We start from the raw sequence: 17716 nt of genomic DNA, 5'->3' as shown, positions 1-17716 counted from the left end.
TGCCATCACAACTGAAATCTAACTAGACAACACTTGAGATCTTGCATTTGTTCTTTTAAATAGATGATAGAACAGTATTTTTTAAGCAGAGCTTTCCCCTGATTCCAGTAGGTGGCAATAGCTCTGCCCTAAAAAGCTCAGAGAAACCTGTTTCAGAAGGGGAATGAAGCACTGCATACCCACCCATCGCTGCTGTACCGGGAGGCTCTGAATTAAATCACCCAGCAGAGCTCTCCAAAGAAGATTCCTCTGCTGTCAGCCCTAAAATTCACTGCAAATCATTAATGTTGTAACTAAAAATGGAGCCCTAAGGCTCTAAGAACACTTGAAACAAGATAATTACTTCATGCCTGATTTGTGAGAGTGAGCACTTAACATAGAGTGCTGCTCTGTTTTGATTTGTGCACACAGGTGCAATACCCATGCCTAATCTAACGAATTTTATAAAATATATATATGGTAAGTGGTTTCATTATCTCTGCTTTATGAAATTTAAGAACTTTGGCTACCAAAGTCTTCATTGTTATATGCAGCTCAATAGTCTGGGATGTGACAGTCAAAGAACTCAACAGAAATCAAAGTAATCATCTATCCTTCATGGCCTCTGACATCTATAAAGAGTTTTACACAAATAAATGCTTTTTAACAATAGCTATTTTTCCAAGAAAATATGCTAAACAGGAACACACCCTGCCTGAATCACAGGTCTGAAGAACTCAGTAACCATGCAGAACATCAAACTCATCTCTTACTATTGCCTCTGCAAAGCTAATTGACAGCTGTGGAAAGCTGCAGGACAAAAGGAAGTCTGTGCATCCTGCAAGGAGGAAGAAATGCCCCAAGTGCTGCTGTTGAGAAGTATGACCTGCCACCTCCCAGCTGCCCACCTCCTAGCCTGTACTAACCAAAGAGCTGAGTTAAAGTGAGGTCACAACATTAAATCAAAGGAATCAATAATTCCAGTTCATCTTGTGCCAGTGAGGGATTGATGTTACTGCCTCCATTCTCAAGGAAATGAACCACACGTGCAAACAGCACAGGCAGTAATTTCTATCGCTTAAATGAATCAGACATATTGAGTTATTCAACAGCCCTACTGCAGAAATGTGTTGATTTATTTTCCCTCAAAAGCAAAAAAAAACAAAAAAACAAAAAAAACAACAAACTACTCTAAAAACTTAATTCTTTTAAGAAGGGAAGATATGAAAATTTTACTGTATCCCATGTTGTGATTATTGAAGAATTACTTAGTATGGAATAAAGGTATGTAAGATGTGGAACAGGGATGCTGTTAAAGGTACAAGCTGCTGTATGGGGGTTTGGGTTTGGCCCTGTTGAATGGTCTTTATCAGTAAAAATCCTCTACCACAGGGGTCTTTCCAAAATATTTCTCCAAACTGAGAAAACTTAATTTTAGTAAATCCATCTCAGAGTGTAAAAGCCTTAAGGAATCTGCTGACAGTCTTCACAAATTATTTTTATTTAAATTCAAACTTTATTAACCAAATAAATGTGGAAAACAGCCATTGGAAATTCTCCCCTCAGAAAAAAAAAAAATCCACATCCTCCCAATCATGAGTCAGGTTCCTTTCCTGGGCTCCAAGGCAGGAAGGGGAATCCCCATCTGTGCCAGCAGCAGCTCCCTGCACGCTCCCTCTGCCCCTCTGGGGTGCTCTGGGATGAGCAGAGCCGGGCTGAGCTCTGCCCTGCTCAACATCTGCCCTGCTCAACATCTGCCCTGCTCAACATCTGCCCTGCTCAGCTCTGCCCTGCTCAGCAGGGCCCCAGCAGGGACACACGGACGACTCTCCGTCTGTCCCTGGGAAGGTGAGCAGCTGGAGCAGCTAATTAGCAGCAGCTCCTATGGGCAGTAAAAGACTCTCTGACTTACATTTCAGAAGGAGAGAGAAAAGCTGCAGGAATTAGCTCATACTCGAAGCACGCTGGTGGCAGACTGACAATTCTCTCGTACACGCCAGCATTTTTTTCTCCTTCCCTTTTCCCATCTCCTTTGTCAGCTAGGAGCAAACATGCTTTTTGAACAGGGAACAAGGGTATTTTCCTTTTAGCTCCCCTTCAGCTGACCAGAGAATGAATGAAAAAAGCTGAAGGCTTGCTTCTTCAGCAGATGTATATTTAAATTTTGGACATCATACCATCTTCTTCTTTGGACCACTTTTAAAATGAAGAACACTGACTCAAATATTTTTTCATTTGAATAACACAATTTTTTCCAGCCAGCAGCACTTGATAGATAATGTTTTAGCTCAAGGGTCACTTTTGTTTTTATATTCCAATTAACTCAATGCTTGCATCTGAAGTAGTTGTACCAAATAACCCAAAGAGCAGTTGGCATTCCCTGCCAGAATGCCTTTTAACCAGTAACCTGGAGTAAGATCCAGAAGCATGTTTAGCAATAAAAAGGAATGGGTAGAGAACAAATGCACAGACGATATTTCAAACTAACCAGCCCTGCTTTAAAATCCTATTTTGTGCTGGGTGTCTCCAACAAATAAATTCTGCCTTCAGTATAAAAACAAAACATTTCCCAGTCAAAACACATTCACTTCATAACAAGGCTTTTCAAACATCCAGAATTTGCCACAGGTTGAGTAGAAATATCATGCTAGAGCTATTAGTAGTAATTCCTGGGCAATTATCTGAAAGAAATGTAAACACTTTCAGTTTAGATTATTGTGTTGCTCAGTTCACTATTTTAGACATAAAATGCAGCTACAATATACAAAGTACTTTATTTGTGCAGCCATTAAATTAAAATATAATTATGTTGTAATAATAGCTAAAAAAAAAGTCTTGCCTTTTTAGCAAGTTAAACAGTTAAAAAAAGGACAAGATTATCTTCCATTAGAGTTGCAATAAAATTCCACCCTCAATTATTTAATTACACCCTTACAATATTTCAGTACCTATATAGATTTCCCCATCTTTATATATGCTTAAAAGGAGCTTATTATGGTTCTCAGTTCCACCATTAAATAATTTCCTTTTAAAATAATTTCAAAGTGTGATGTCTTAAAGATTTGAGCAGGAAGAGTGGCTGAAAGGATCTGAACATTAAAATTCCACTTATTTTACTACCTACTCCTGTATCACCAATAAGACAGGCTCATCAAGGATTAAGGACACAGTATTCTATATTACTTTATCCTTCTATCCTTCCTCTTTGCTCTTACCAGATAGCAGAAATGGCTTTAAAATATGCATACGAGATTTCTTAAGTTCCTCTTCCACATCCCCTTTACAAATCACACTGGCATATGCAACCATTAGACTGGGATTACATGTCTGATAACCTCCTCCCAGGAAAGACCTCGTGCCTTGGAGTTTGGCTGACAAAGACTGTAATCAGTTTCAGATCTTCTTTTGATTTCTCTTTTCACACAACTAAAATCTATTAGATATTATTGTGCTGATGTACATACTCCAAAGCAAACAAATAAGATTGCACACTGTCACACAGCTGCTCCAGGTTTTCATACCTACTAGCACTGGGGAAGATATTCAGAACGCAATTCTGCATATATCTTGATTTTCTTTTCTGAACAATATTGAGGCAGAGAGGGGGCGTTTTATGCTCTGGATCCTACTGAAGTTATGAATATTTCAATTTAGCCAACGTTTACCATATTGCCTATCAAGAGATTTCTCTAAGACTACTGGCTACAATCACAACTCTTCTGAGTGCTGCCAACATACATGCAGATGTGAATATTCTCTTGACCCTGCTACTTTCCTGAATCCTTTACTCCCTCTACTATTGTTTTTTACACATAATCCTGTGTATAATCTTGATCTATTGATCTGACTACTTGGTAAGAGAAATACTAGTTTATCTTCTAATTACTGCTGAGTTAAGCATGAATTTTCAATGCAGACCCTTGCAGAAAGGCTTCAAATAATCATTTCAGCAATAAAATCTTCTAGCAATACTTTCTGCATGTCAAAACAAGCCATGTCTACCCATGGACAGCAGAGTACTTAATTCCTGAAAGATTGCTCTGGGGCTAAACTTTCTGTGGTAACAGCAAAAGTCTGTAATGCTGCTTCCCATGATGTACTGAAAACAGATTCTCAGTCTTCAAATGTGTATATATGCACATATATTCTTCTTGCATTAGTAAAGCAGTCACAGGAACTTTTACAAATGTGTCTGATGATGCAAAACAAGTGTAATGAACTTACATGTCTGTCTTTATCTACAAGGGGGGAAAGTAACATGGTATTTTTAGAAAAATCTAATGTTCTTACTAAGAAAAAGTATTCTAATAATTTTAAGAGTGTCATCTGCTATGCATTAGACAACAGGGAGTGCTGCACAAATGTAAAGCTCCCCAGAATACTCTCGAGGCTGTGACAGACACTGGCACGTCCCCTGTTGGACATAACCCAATCTGTTGTCTGAGAATCCAGCTAATGAACTCCCATGAATTTATTTTTTCTAACCAGTGGAATCTAGTTAGCATCCAAGCTCGAATGCCAAGGTCATTAGGCACACTCCTGAAGCTGGGAAAGAGGGTTTGACTGACTGACTGCCTGCCTGACCTGCTTCCTCTCACTGCACAGGCAATTCAAACCCACTTTTCCCCCAGACAGGTTTCCAAGACACATTGAAACCCCTCAGCAAACTGGCAGATATGAGCAACAGGCACACAGTGAAACATAACAGCATTACTGAGCATCTGTACACATGCCATTAATTTTACATGGAAGGAAGATGCTCAGGAGAGCCCTGGCTAAAGGAAAACAGAGCCTCCCAAAGACAGAGCTCTTCTGCTCTCTCGCCTTTGCAGTAGCTGCCCTTTGAGAGGGGAGTGCTTCTTCATGTTGAGAAAAGCAGGATTCTCCATGAAGCATTAAACTCCCCTGGCACAGAGATGTTCCTCTAACAAAGTTAATAAAAATGGCTGAAAACAGCAAATCAATCAGCTCCTCTCTCTTTAAAGATTTCTGTTCCCAATCGTTCTCCTCTGGGGGCTGTGGAGACCTGCCAGCTAATTGCGTGGACAGGATGGCTCTAGGCTTGTCTCTGATCTGAGGATGATGTTATTATTTCTTCATAATTGTTTACTGTATAAAATCAACATCGTTCTCTCCAGAGGAAGATTGCTCAGAGTTGCTCATGAGAGCGTTGCAGCTCAGTTGTGGGCCTGCTGTCGTCTTGACAACATACTCATGTCAAGGTTAATGTCACATCAAGGCACTGTAAGTACCTCCTTCCCTTGCAGTTGTTCTTTCAACTGTAAGGGTAGTAATGCAATTTAAACTTTCTTCATTCTTGGCTGACCTTTAGGACTATTGATTGCAATTACACAAAGAGAAATTTCAAGAGAGAAATTTCTCTGAGTACTGTGGGAGTAATTATAGCTGTGGGGAAAACCCCTGGATTTTGGGTTGTGTTCAGAAAACACAGCCCTGAAAGCAATCACCTCTAATTTTGTCCTGGCTGAGGGAGGGACTCTGCCCATGACCTCTCTTGCCACCTGAGCTTCCTATGGGAACCTTCCCACTGCAAACCCATCTGTACAAGTGAGATGATGTTTTTTATTAAGTTCATGGGGATTTTATAATTCAATGCTCATGAAGAACAGAACTGCAAGGGTTTCTGTGCTACTGCTACATGCAAAACTTCCCAAAAGCTTGGAAAACAGAGTCCCAGTGCAGAACCGTGAGACCACACTGAAAGAAAAGATACAGCTCTTCTTCTTTTGCTACAAAGTAAATAATTTAAGAATATTCTTGCTCACTGTCTTGGAACCATTCTTTACGTGTCCCTGGGCAGAGTTGGAGGCAGCAAGATTTGCATGTCAACAGCTATTTTGTTAACTGGTTCCGAAATACCAAGGGCAGCAAAGCACCTGCCTGCGCTGGTGCCCTGGGCAGGACACTCCTCCCTGTTATTCTAATAGCAGTCAGGCTTATGTAACTGATTCAATAATGAAAGATACATCTCTGCTGCTCCTGGTACACGCATGATCTTCCAGGCACACCCGCTGCACATCGCCCGTGCTGCTTAAGCTGGGACTTGGACTTGGTCAGATTTATTCCTGCGCAGTCTCTCTCCCCCAGGGCCACTGCCAACCACTGAGCTCCCAACATTCACCAGAACCCAAACACTAGATTCTTCTTGAAAAATATGTGGATGCTTTAATTGTCTCCCTGGGTTTCTATGACAACCACAGCAACATAAACAGCCTTGCTGGCAGCCACAGGAGATTGAAATCTCTGCTCTCTTACCTCCCCTCCCCAGAAGTTCTCAATGCAGAACATACCATAACCAAATAAATGAAATTAACAATGGAGGTGGTATCCAGCACACCTGGCTGGCACTGGGGAAATGTCTTGGAAATAAAATGCATCACAGTATTTTATGGTAACAGTCAAAGCATTGCCCGCTACATCAGTGCTATCGAAGTACCTTGGGACCAACAGTGAAAAACAGTGCAAAGCTATAAATACATAAACAGAAGTTTTCTATGTCAGTCTGCATGGCTGCAGAGAGCTTTAAAAAATACATGACAAGGCCTTCTCTGTTAGAGCTTCTGAGCACCTCTCACCTTGGTGGTAGGTTACACATCAGGAATAGATAAGCCCCTGAGTAAATGTCAAGACAGTTGGGTTCAGATGGCTGCAGCTCCCAGCTTTCCAGCAAGAAAATCATAAACAAGATGTGATCACAGCAGCAGTAAAATGCTCTGCACGGCACTGTCAGCCCGAGTCCAGGAGAAGCTGTTTCTCTAACTCCTTCATCAACATTGTGAGAGCTGCTGCTTCTGCTAAAGCTCAGACATCTGAGGTCCAACAAGTCCCAAACAAATAGCTCAGAAACAAATTTCTTCTCTCCTGAGCAAAATTAATGGCAAAATAGATTTTCTATAAGCCAAGTGTAACCCTGGAGGTTTTAAGTCATTTAAACTCATTCATCTAACACTGGATGCATGAAACCATCAGGATACACAAGAGTTACAGAAGAGGCTGCTGATAATTACAGCTATCAGCTGTCCACAGCTCACAAAATCATCTCTCCAATTATTACACTACTTTCTGATCACCATAATGCCATGTATATTTTTAAAGTAATAGCCCCTGTGTGTCTAGCCTGTGACAAAGTAACTTGGTGAAAGAAAGGGCTGCAATTTCCTTCCCCAGGGATGTTAGCTTGTCTCAGGCATTGTTCTCCCTATGCTGCCAGGGACATACAGATGCCTCTGGATGCTCTGAGACTCAAATATGCTGGTTTCCCTGCAGCAATCTTCCCTTGGCAGGGAAACCCTATGGCTTTGGGGGACTGATTTTGCTGTAAAGCAGACTCAGGATTTGAGCAAATGGAGCTGGGAGGTGGTATGTGAATGTGAGCTCTTGGAAACAAAACTCTATGGGGATTCCCCCAGGCCAGTAAGCAGAAATACATCTATCTGTGAAGAGAAGGAGCAGAAGGAAAAGAAGGCAAAATGCTTCCCTCTTCCATAGGGCTTGGAAGGCACAGAAGGTACCACCTGACACTGCACAGCGTGAAGGATCAGCGATTTTGAAAACTGAGGCAAGAGAGAAATTAATGAAATAAACACTAGAAATGGTGAGGAATCTTTAGAAAAAGAAATGTGGATATTTTATTGGTTTTCCATCTTTAGGCAGGACTTTCACGGTGGTGACTACCAGTATAACATATATAAAATTGTTTCATTTCCTTTTAAAGGATTTTAAGCAGGGTCCTCATGGTATGGAATTCTTGCACATGGAAAGACTGCATTTTGCAATATGAAAAGGAAATATTTATTCTTCCCTATCTAATTTGCTCCAACAGGCTGTACAGCAAAGAGTCTATGTGAGACTGAATCGTGAATATGAAATAATTGCTTAGCCCACATTTACTGTGCTAAAAAAATAGCACTGGCTAATGAAATAAAGTTTAATTTTATCTATCAACTATTCATAACAATTTTTTGTTTGCATGTATGTCTTTCTGCATTCTAGTGTGATTCTGCTAATTAGAGATAACTCCAGCATCTAGGAAATTAATGTTGACTTGGAATATAAAGAGACGTCTGTTACCTTACAAATATGAGAGTCCACATGCTGCAGATCACATCAGGGTATCAGGCAATATGCAAGGTATATTCCATAATGTGACATTGAAGTTAGTCACAGAACAAGAAGGTCAGATGACATTTTGTAGTTTTCACAGTTATTTATTAAATGTAATAACCCCAAAATGATCACAGTGCTTTTAAATTAGATTACAAAAAATATAAGCTTCTCTTTTCTGCACTTGGAATTAATTACTAGGCCTAATAGTACTGAAATCAAAATGAGTAATTTTAGAGTAATTAAATTAATGATTGTACAATTAGTAGATATTTTTCATACTTTTTAACCTCTGTCCAATATGACTCAGTGCCTTTGAGACAGTTTGGTTTAAATTCTGAGAAATATGTATGAAAGTTAATTTAAGAAAAAAAAAGAAAGAGGCCCAAACCACCACACAAACCTTTGCCTATTCCCTAAGTGTGTTCATGGTGTGTGGGTGGCTGAGATGAATTATGTTGAGGTGGTTTTCTCAGAAGTAATTACATAATTCCCTTGTGCCTCTGAACCATTCGAAACCTTAATCCAAGCCCAAATCATTACTAAAGTATTCATAAAGTCTCTACAAGACAATGTTCCAACTCACAAAGCTATTCCTTAGGAATAGTTAGTGCTTCAGAAAACTTGAAGGTTGCTGTGACTTCACAGGAAATTTTGTGCTGGATAAGAAAGAGGTGTGATATATTTTGCAGTTGTACCTATGAATGCACACATTTTTACACTCAAGTGCAGCACATGGCATGGCACCCCTTTCAGGCACAGAACCACAGAAATCTGTGGCCAAACCCCGTGCTTTTGACAATTTGAACTTTTCAGATTTTGCTAATTTTTGTTTATTCAGCTGAGCTAATTGTTTCTTTGGTAGGCCAATATTAAAAGTGTGGTTTAATTAATGCATTTTAAAAGAAAATTAATTCAGAGGGCTTTAAGTATATAACTAGGGAATGTGCCACTTCAAATGAATGAAAAACATTAAGGAAAGGATAATTTTCCTCATTTCTAGTGTACTTTTGCCATGCTTCCTAAGTCACAGACTACACCAAAAGGGCTGCACACATCAGGGTCAAGGCTTTCATTTATTGTTAGGAAGTAATCACCCATTTTTGACAATGCCAAGTTATTTTCTTCTTCCTGAACATCTTAGGAATTTAACACTTTCTGTAAAAGCAAAATTGTTCTCAATAGCATAAAAGACACTCTCTGTAGAGCAAAAGGCTAAAAAATCTTGACAAGTGACATACCTGCCCCAAGCTGCTTTCATTGTAGAGTGTTTATCCACAGGAATGCATGAGGACTCAACAACACTCGATTTGTTCAATTTGTAGCAGAGACCACAGTCTGGATCTAACATGCATCCATTGCAATAACTGAAAGAGAAAAAATAAACTCTTAAGAATCACTTCATTCATTTGTGGATGTCAAAACCAACAGCATCTCCTAATAAGTCTTGGAATGCACATAGCTAAGTTGTCAGGGCTGGAGACAAGACCAATAAGTTCTCCAAAAAGTATCACATATTGCTTTCAACCTCTTCTGTAACACATTTTGGTGGTCCATCTGCATCTACCCTGTGATACCTGATCAGGTTGTAGGAGAATTCATTCATAGAATAAATTTAAATTGAAAAAGACAGATTGGAGTTGAAGAAAAAGAATCATCATTGAATCATGGAATGGTTTGAGATGGAAGGGACCTTAAAGATCAGCACTGCCCACTGCCATCGGCCAGGACACCTTTTACTAGACCAGGGGGCTCAGAGCCTGATCCAACCTGGCCTTGAATAGTTCCAGAGATGAGTCATCCAAAAGTCCTCTGGGCATCTGCTTCAGTGACTTACTACCCTCAAATAAAAGGGCTTCTTCCAAATGTCTAATCTAAACACTCTATTTCAGTTTGAAGTAATTCCCCCTTGTCCTATCAATTCCCCCTTGTCCTACACATCATACCTAATCACCAAACTAGAATTTGGGCATCCATGGATGTGAGTCAGTCAGAGACCACAATGCCATGTGTCTCCATGAGCAAACTCAGCACCTGAATTTCCACTACCTTTGATGGAAGGAGTCATTATGTCAGTGGAGACAATTCACATACAGGCATCTAGTGCCCAAAAATACCCCATCTGCCCCTTACCTGTCACTGCAGAGTGTGCAGTGCTCTTGCAGGTTATTCCCATGCATCACACTTGCCAGCTCTGTAGAGATGCCTCTGATTTCCTTGGGAGTCTCAATAAGCACGAGATGCTAACATTCAGGCACAGTTTCCTCAATGCCATTCTGCTAGTTGCTCAGCAGAACAGGATCTCTAGACACCCCTGGCTGCACTGACCACAGCCCCACTGACTCTTCTGGCTGCCCAGACACCAAGGGCCCTACAGATACTTCACTGAGGGGTCAGTCCAATCTCTCTCCAAAATCTGACTGCTGGGGGATGTAGGTATGTGAGTTACAATGGAATTCCCCATGCAGTGCAAGTCACCTGAAAGCTGCTGGCACAAAGCCCTGCATGCACTCACTCACTGCTCCTGTGATTAAACTACACAGGTATTTATCTTCCATGGAAGCCATTTGACATTCAGACACACGTTTTCACCAGTAAAGCCCCTGAAAATCCAAGGGATAACTTTAGCCAGTAAAAAATAGGTACTGTAAAACATAGAGTGAGCCTGGAAATTTGAAAATAAAATTCCACTTTGAAATGCAACATCTGGAAATGTATAATTAAGGTGACCAAAGGAGCTTTAACAACAATTCCTGTAACAACAAAATCAAGGAAATAATATTTTCTGAGTGTGTATCTTTAACACAAGAAGGAATTTGTGAATTAAGAAATATCTTGCTTAACTACTTAAGCATTATGAGAAAAAGTAGAAACAACTGTATAACAAAGTCTCAGGAAACTAAAACAGCAAAGCAGATTATATGGAGATAAAAAGTCTGAAAGTATATGCTTAAAATCTAGTTATTCAAACTCTTTGTATTATAATGTTTCTAAAAGAATTATAAGGCCAATTCACATGGCAAATGGCAAAAAAAGGGCTTGCATTGTGTTTAGAAAATGTATTCATTTGGATTTTCCTATTTCTCCCAAGTTTCAGAAAAGTGTACTCTTTGCTATTGTGTTCTTTCTAAATTATTAAATTACTGCAGAATTTCTATGTTGTCTACATTTAGAATATAAATCTATTTTAAACACACCTTCCTCGGCTTAACTGATTGGCCAAATTCCAGTCTAAACAGTTTAAGGTTTTTTAATTAGGAAAACTGCATTAAATCTGCTCTTAATTGAGATATAGACTGCAGAAAATATTTTACATTGGAGATGAAACAAAACTTTCAGATGAAAGACAATCATTTTATCTAACTGTAGAAAACATTTCTTCTCTTGCAAAGATAAATAAGAAAACTGTAATTCTGCAATTAGCAATTTTCAAAGGAAAGGCCAATAGCACTATCACAGTAGTGAGACTTAGTTTCATTTTGTTACATTGATATTAGTACATCAGTGGGCAGTAACCAAGAGTTTACTGGAACAGAGGACTGCAAATGAATGAAAACATTTTTATAAATCACAAATGTATTTGAGTATGCAATCGTAATATAAAAAATGTATAAAATTAAAATATTTTCTTATATTGAAGAGAATCTTGTGATATCAAACAGGATTGTCACATATGATTTTCTAACTACAGAACACTTTCCACTGAAATGATGTCATCAAAGTGCCTGTAAGCAACATGAATTTCTAACAAGACACAGTGCATAGTGTAATCTTTATGGTGTTACCAGCAGAGGACAGGACAGGGACTGGACACCTCCTGGATCCCTCAGTGTCTGCACAAGAATCAATGCAGAGAGGAACAGCAGAGCTGAATTTGCACTGTCTGTTCCACCCAGCTGGGTAACTCCACACAACCTCATGGAGTGCTGCTATCAGTAACCAGTCAAGTGGGAAGCACAAGATATCTTATTTATTCCTACTCCCATCCAGAAAAAAAATGAGGGATTTGAGTATTGATTCCAGTGTCTGTCTACGTGGCTGCTGGTTCAGCTGATCCCCTGGCTTCATGGGATATTGTAGAATAATTCAGGTTGAAAAGGCCCTTTAACACCATCAAATCCAACTGCTCTTCCTGTTGGCATTCAACATAATAAAGGCTGCTGGATTTCATGTTTTGCTAAATGTCAGAGGTTATACAGAGTTACTCCTAACAATTTAAATAACTTGAAATTATTATTTTCCATGTTTTTTCTGACGTTTGTCTTTCAGATTGAACAGTTAAATAGCAGCTCTTTATAAACCCTTTATGTTTGGGCTAGGATTTCCTGTCATCCTATACAGTGAGTCCATACAATCAGACTCTGACTTCAGATTTTGGAGGCAAGATGAATTTATGCCAGAAGAAACACACAAATCTAACACACAAGACCAAAACCACTTCAAATCCAACTCCCAGCAGACTAAGAGCAGGCAGCTGCTATTCAGAACATTTAGCATTCTTCTGTGCCCTGTCTTATCACTGATATAAAATTTTATGTTGTCTTTGATGAGGTACATGGTCATTGCTTTTTCCAAGATGAAGACCAGTGGTTTTTCCTCCAAAACCCCAGCATATACACATTAAAAATGTTTCATAGCACAATAAAGAAACCTCTATCAATTACTAAGTCTAATGATTACAGAAGATGCACCTTGAAATGAGTGAGGAAGTTTTTTTTTCCAAAGAAGCAGTTAAAAAACAATCAAAGACACCATGTGATGAGGCTGCTCACTCTAGAAATAAAATATATAGTAGTTTGAGGTTTCCTTCTTCCCCCAGACCCATTATAATCTGCTAAACTATTTAAACAATTTGAAACTGAGCACATATTCTGACATACATGCTCATAGTGATATAAATAATATAGGACATAGGATATATCAGGAAAAGAAATGCACAATTTAATACTTACTGACATGAAACAATTGCTACAGAGCTCATTCCTGTCCTCAGAAGTACCTTAGCAATCCTATCAATATATATATATTGAAATATATGTCAGAGGATGAATCTTTAAAAATATTGGTAATTCTTCAAATCCACACCAGAGATCAGTTATGGCCTTGAAGGTTCTATATGAGAGTACTCTTGGATGTCTAGGTAGGAAAGGAAATTTGCATCCAATTATAAAGAGGAGATATGCTCCCTCCAGTTATCCTGAGATATTTATATTTGTGCTAACTTTATGAGCTAATGTCTTGAAAACAAGTTCATCTGTGAACAGCCAGCTCAAAATTCCCAGGTAGGCTGGTGGTCTGTAAGACTGACAGCTCAAGATTGAAATACCTAGGAGAGATTATTTGATTTTGATGAAACCAGGCAGCACTACAGCAGAAAGGTTTCACAATGAGCCTGTTTCACTCCCTGCTTGCCAGCTGGGCTCCTAGGCAACCCAGAGAAGGCAAGTGTCTGGACTTCAGATGCTGCAGCCTCCGAGGCAGAATAACAACAACCAGGCTCCAGAACTCCAAAAATGCCCAGCCTCTCTGCAGATCATGGCATGAACTCAACAGAACAGAGTAGCCTGACCTCTCAGTTTATGGGAGGCTGCCATGGAATGGGATTTCTGGGCTCCTGCTCAAACATCACAGCAGGTTTGCTGAGCAGCTGACAGACTGCCAGCAGAGTAGATACCCGCACGTTACTGGGATATTTTCTGCAAAATCCCTTTGCTAGGATTTCTTCTCCTGGGAAGATGAGAAGCCTCAGCTTCTCCACGTTTTGCTGCTCTGGAGATTGTTTATCCAAACATGTGAATTGTTTTGAATTAATGGCCAATCACCATCAGCTGTGTCGGACTGAGGAATCACTCATGAGCTTTCATCATCATTCTTGTTAAGCCTTCTGATATATCCTTTCTCTTCCTTTAGTACAGTTTTAGTATAGCATATACCATATCATATCATAAAATAATAAGTCAACCTTCTGAAAACATAAAGTCAAATTCTCATCTCTCACTTCATCCTGGGGACCTCACAAACATCCCCAACCCTGTGATTCCTCACTGATTCTGCCAACACACTCAACACATGTCCCCTTCATCCAACCACATAGCAATAACTGATATCTAGAAAGACTGACAGCACCAATTCTGAGGTTCTTTGACAACAATTTTTTGCCAGCCTGAGCAGCAGCAACTTTCAGAACGCTCTGCTCTGGATCAGCCTGCATGATTAACTGCTCCTGAGGTTAGAGCTTGATCACAAAGGCCACAATGCCATCCTCTCTCATAGAGATCTTACACTATGTGGATGAATTACTAATTGACTAGCTGTGGACAGTTTTCTTGATACCAAAATTACTGTTTTCTTTCTTCCTAACAGTGTGGTTTACTAGGCTCTAATGCAGTCTCTAAAAATATTGAATAAAATCTCTGACCTGCCAAAGTGACTCTCCAGGTGCTGATGAAAGGTTCCTAACTACTTTCCCCCCTCTGCCTGGAATACTCCATACTTATGTCTGTTTCATCATTACATTTTGCACTTTAAATTTGCAAAATGACCTTGTAAGTTATGACTCTCCTACGATTCTCAGAAGTCTTGTAACGTTTTACCTTGCCATTTTTTGTTGAGCGATTTAGCACTTAGAGACCTTTGCCCAGTGTCTTTCCTCTGCAAGTACAATTTCTCTTTTTCTCACACAATTTTGACTTTTTCAAGCTGAACCTCAAGTAAAAAAAATTCATCAATTTTCATTTTTTGCCACATTTTAAAGAGCTTTCAACTTTGCTCTCTATTTTCTGGTATCCAATTACAAAATGTATCAGTATGTCCCTATTGTCCAGCTACAGAAATGCAAACTGAACCTGCTAATGCATTCTGGACTGTGTAGCTGTACAGAATGTAGCACCTGATTTCATAATATTCTACTGCATGAGTAGCAGAGCAGCCCCTCAGAGTATCAAAACATCCCCAAATACAGACTCTTCTTGTGGACAGACTCTTTCCACTTCCTTCAGATCCATCATTCACACTGAGTATGTGCTGCTGAATCAGCCTGAGTATGTGAAGAAGACTTTTTATGGGAAAATCTGATTGATCTGCTACATGCAAGTTGGACCTGATGATCCTTATAGGTCCCTTCCAACCTGAGATATTATATGCAGGACATTTTGCTCATGTCCTGTCTTGTCCACAGAGTAAATTCCACTGTTGTGCACTTTTTTAACCCACTGCTCCTGCTCTGTAGGATGCAAATATTCATATTCCTGAAGATGGTTTTCCTCACAGAACTGCAGGAACAATAAAAAGTGACTCAGGCAGGAAAAGCTCAATGTAGGGACAGGAGGATCTTGCAGCACCACATCCCACTCAGAGAGAATATAAACTGCAAATCATTGCAGGCTGGAAGGAATGTCACTTTGACTGTGCTGCTTTCTCCTGTTTCCAGCTTGCTGCTTGCCACCCTGGAATCATGATCCTAGGCCAGGTGGATCTTTCATCCCACCCTCAGGTTACTCTTTGCTCCCAAGGTTGGCTATGTACAGAGTCCCTGCCTGCCTTAGCATGCAGTGCAGGTCCTTTCCATCTCCTTACAGAACAACAACAAGCTGGAATCAAGATTTCCTTGCTTCTGTTCTTGTACTCTAGCTACAAGATACAAGACAATGTCTCTTCCTCCAGCCTTGAGCAAAAGAAAATGGCCAAGGCAGCTGAGCTGAGCATCACTGCTCAGGCCAGGCCTGCTCAGCTGCACTCACCAAGGGACAGGGACAACTGATGAACCCAAACAGCCAAGGCTGTTCAACAACAAAAAAATCTAACCAAGGACTTTTGGACAAATACTGCAGCAGACTTATCAGCTCTGTTGACATGTTAGGATTTTGATACTTTCAGCCAGATGTACAATGAAGGATCTTGGGGATTTTTTGACAAATGGCTTACTTCATATACAAACTCATCTCAGTTAGATACCAGGACCATGTTTAAAACTGCCTGATGCTTGCACCTGAGGGCTTGTGCTGTTTGCACAGGCTTCACTGCACCTCAGGCATGAAATCAAGCCTTTCTTTATACTTCTGATGGTTCCTGTGCTGCTTCCAGAAATGAAGCAATAAATTCAGAATACATATAACTGGACAAGAATATAGGGGATGCTTTAAGCAATTAAAATGTGTGCTAACTGCAGATACCACTTCCAGCTGTTGTATCTGGGACATAGAAAACAAATTACTTAACAAAGAATGAGAAAAATCCAGTTGGACTTCAAGAGCACTTTCCTGCTATTATAAGAGACCGAGCAACAGCAGTGCATTTGCTAAGTTCTACCAACACTCTGTGAGGTAACACATGGATCTGTTTAGTGGTGTCTATAAGGAAAAGTTATCATTTATAATTACAGCTCTCAATTACTAATTGCAGTTCTGTAGTTTACCACACAGATACTCCAACTGATCTAAATCACAGTTATGTTCAAGTATGATCAACCCTTTCTCATCTTCAAATCAGGCTCCATCTATTCCACTGAGATGATTCTTTGGTGTCCTCCCTAAAGCTCCAGACCAGCCCTGAATCTTTACCCTTCCTGATATGCCAGCCACATACAAATACATTATCTTTCTTCAAACATTCCTTAAACCTTCTTCACAAAGGTTCCCATTCCTCAACCATGCAACATAATTTATACACCCTCATAGAAATTGTTCTCAGCCTCTTGGTGTTTGCTATTTGTGCTTTAGGTGTGGTGAGGATGTGAAGGTTCATCTATTCTCCTCACCTAGCACAGTCCCAGGAGGATAATGACTCTATAAACCCTGCCTAGTCCTTAGGGCTATCCCCCTACTGCTACAAGCACCTTGGCAGCTGAAATGCTGACATCGCATGAGAAGTGTCCTGATCTACTTGCTCATAGATATAAACAGGTATGAATTGCTTATAGGTATAAATTGCTTCCTGTCTTTGATGATCTTTTTTTCTCAATTTATAGAGCCTCCAACTACAGAGCTTCTTGATTTATTCCTGGAACTGAGCAGCACAGACAATAAAGAACAGAAACAACTGACTTACACATGCCTTTATTTTGGACAGAGTGGCTGTCTCTGTAAAATAATTTGTTTTCAAAACTATTTTTCCAAAGAGACTCTACAGGTAGATACTATATTTTCATCTTCCAGACATATCAGATAGAAGCCCTGGTCAAACTTGATTAAAATCATTCTTGTGTGACTAAAACCTGCAGACCTTGTAAAGTGCAACACCATCACTTTGGAAGATATTAAAAAATCATTCCCTGAGCATTGTTTTGGGTTTTGTTAAACAGCAAAGTCTTCGAAGTACTAGCAGAGATGTGAAGTGTTCCAAGGCTATATGAATAACACCTTGTTTCCTCACTAATGCAGAGTTTGAGTCACAGCATATGGAAAACTTAACAATGGTTACAGGAACTGCATTGCACTCAGACATTATAGCTCAGGTAAGTTTCTTTTCAGATCTTTGAATAAAATGTGTTTAAATTGATGAGAGAAGGGTTTTTTCCACTCACTTTAAAGATGCCTACTACATGAACTGACATATTCCTTCCTGCCCTTTACAATTTAAAATTAAATTACAAGTTTTGATTGATAGGATCACCAAC

The 17716-nt window shown here is 39.7% G+C and overlaps 1 protein-coding gene across 1 annotated transcript in view; it reads right to left on the bottom strand.

Moving 5' to 3' along the window:
* Positions 1-17716, bottom strand: part of SLC2A13 (solute carrier family 2 member 13) — a 135149-nt gene that overhangs the window by 11733 nt on the left and 105700 nt on the right. Inside the window, exon 7 of the mRNA XM_084205931.1 lies at positions 9345-9470. Within this exon, the coding sequence (XP_084062057.1) occupies positions 9345-9470 (126 nt within the window). The remainder of the gene's footprint in view (positions 1-9344; positions 9471-17716) is intronic.

This window comes from Fringilla coelebs (genome assembly GCF_963513975.1).
Source record: "Fringilla coelebs genome assembly, chromosome: 5".
Taxonomy (NCBI): Eukaryota; Metazoa; Chordata; class Aves; order Passeriformes; family Fringillidae; genus Fringilla; species Fringilla coelebs.
Note: the sequence above shows the minus strand (reverse complement) of the source record. Positions and strands in the feature narration are given on the sequence as shown.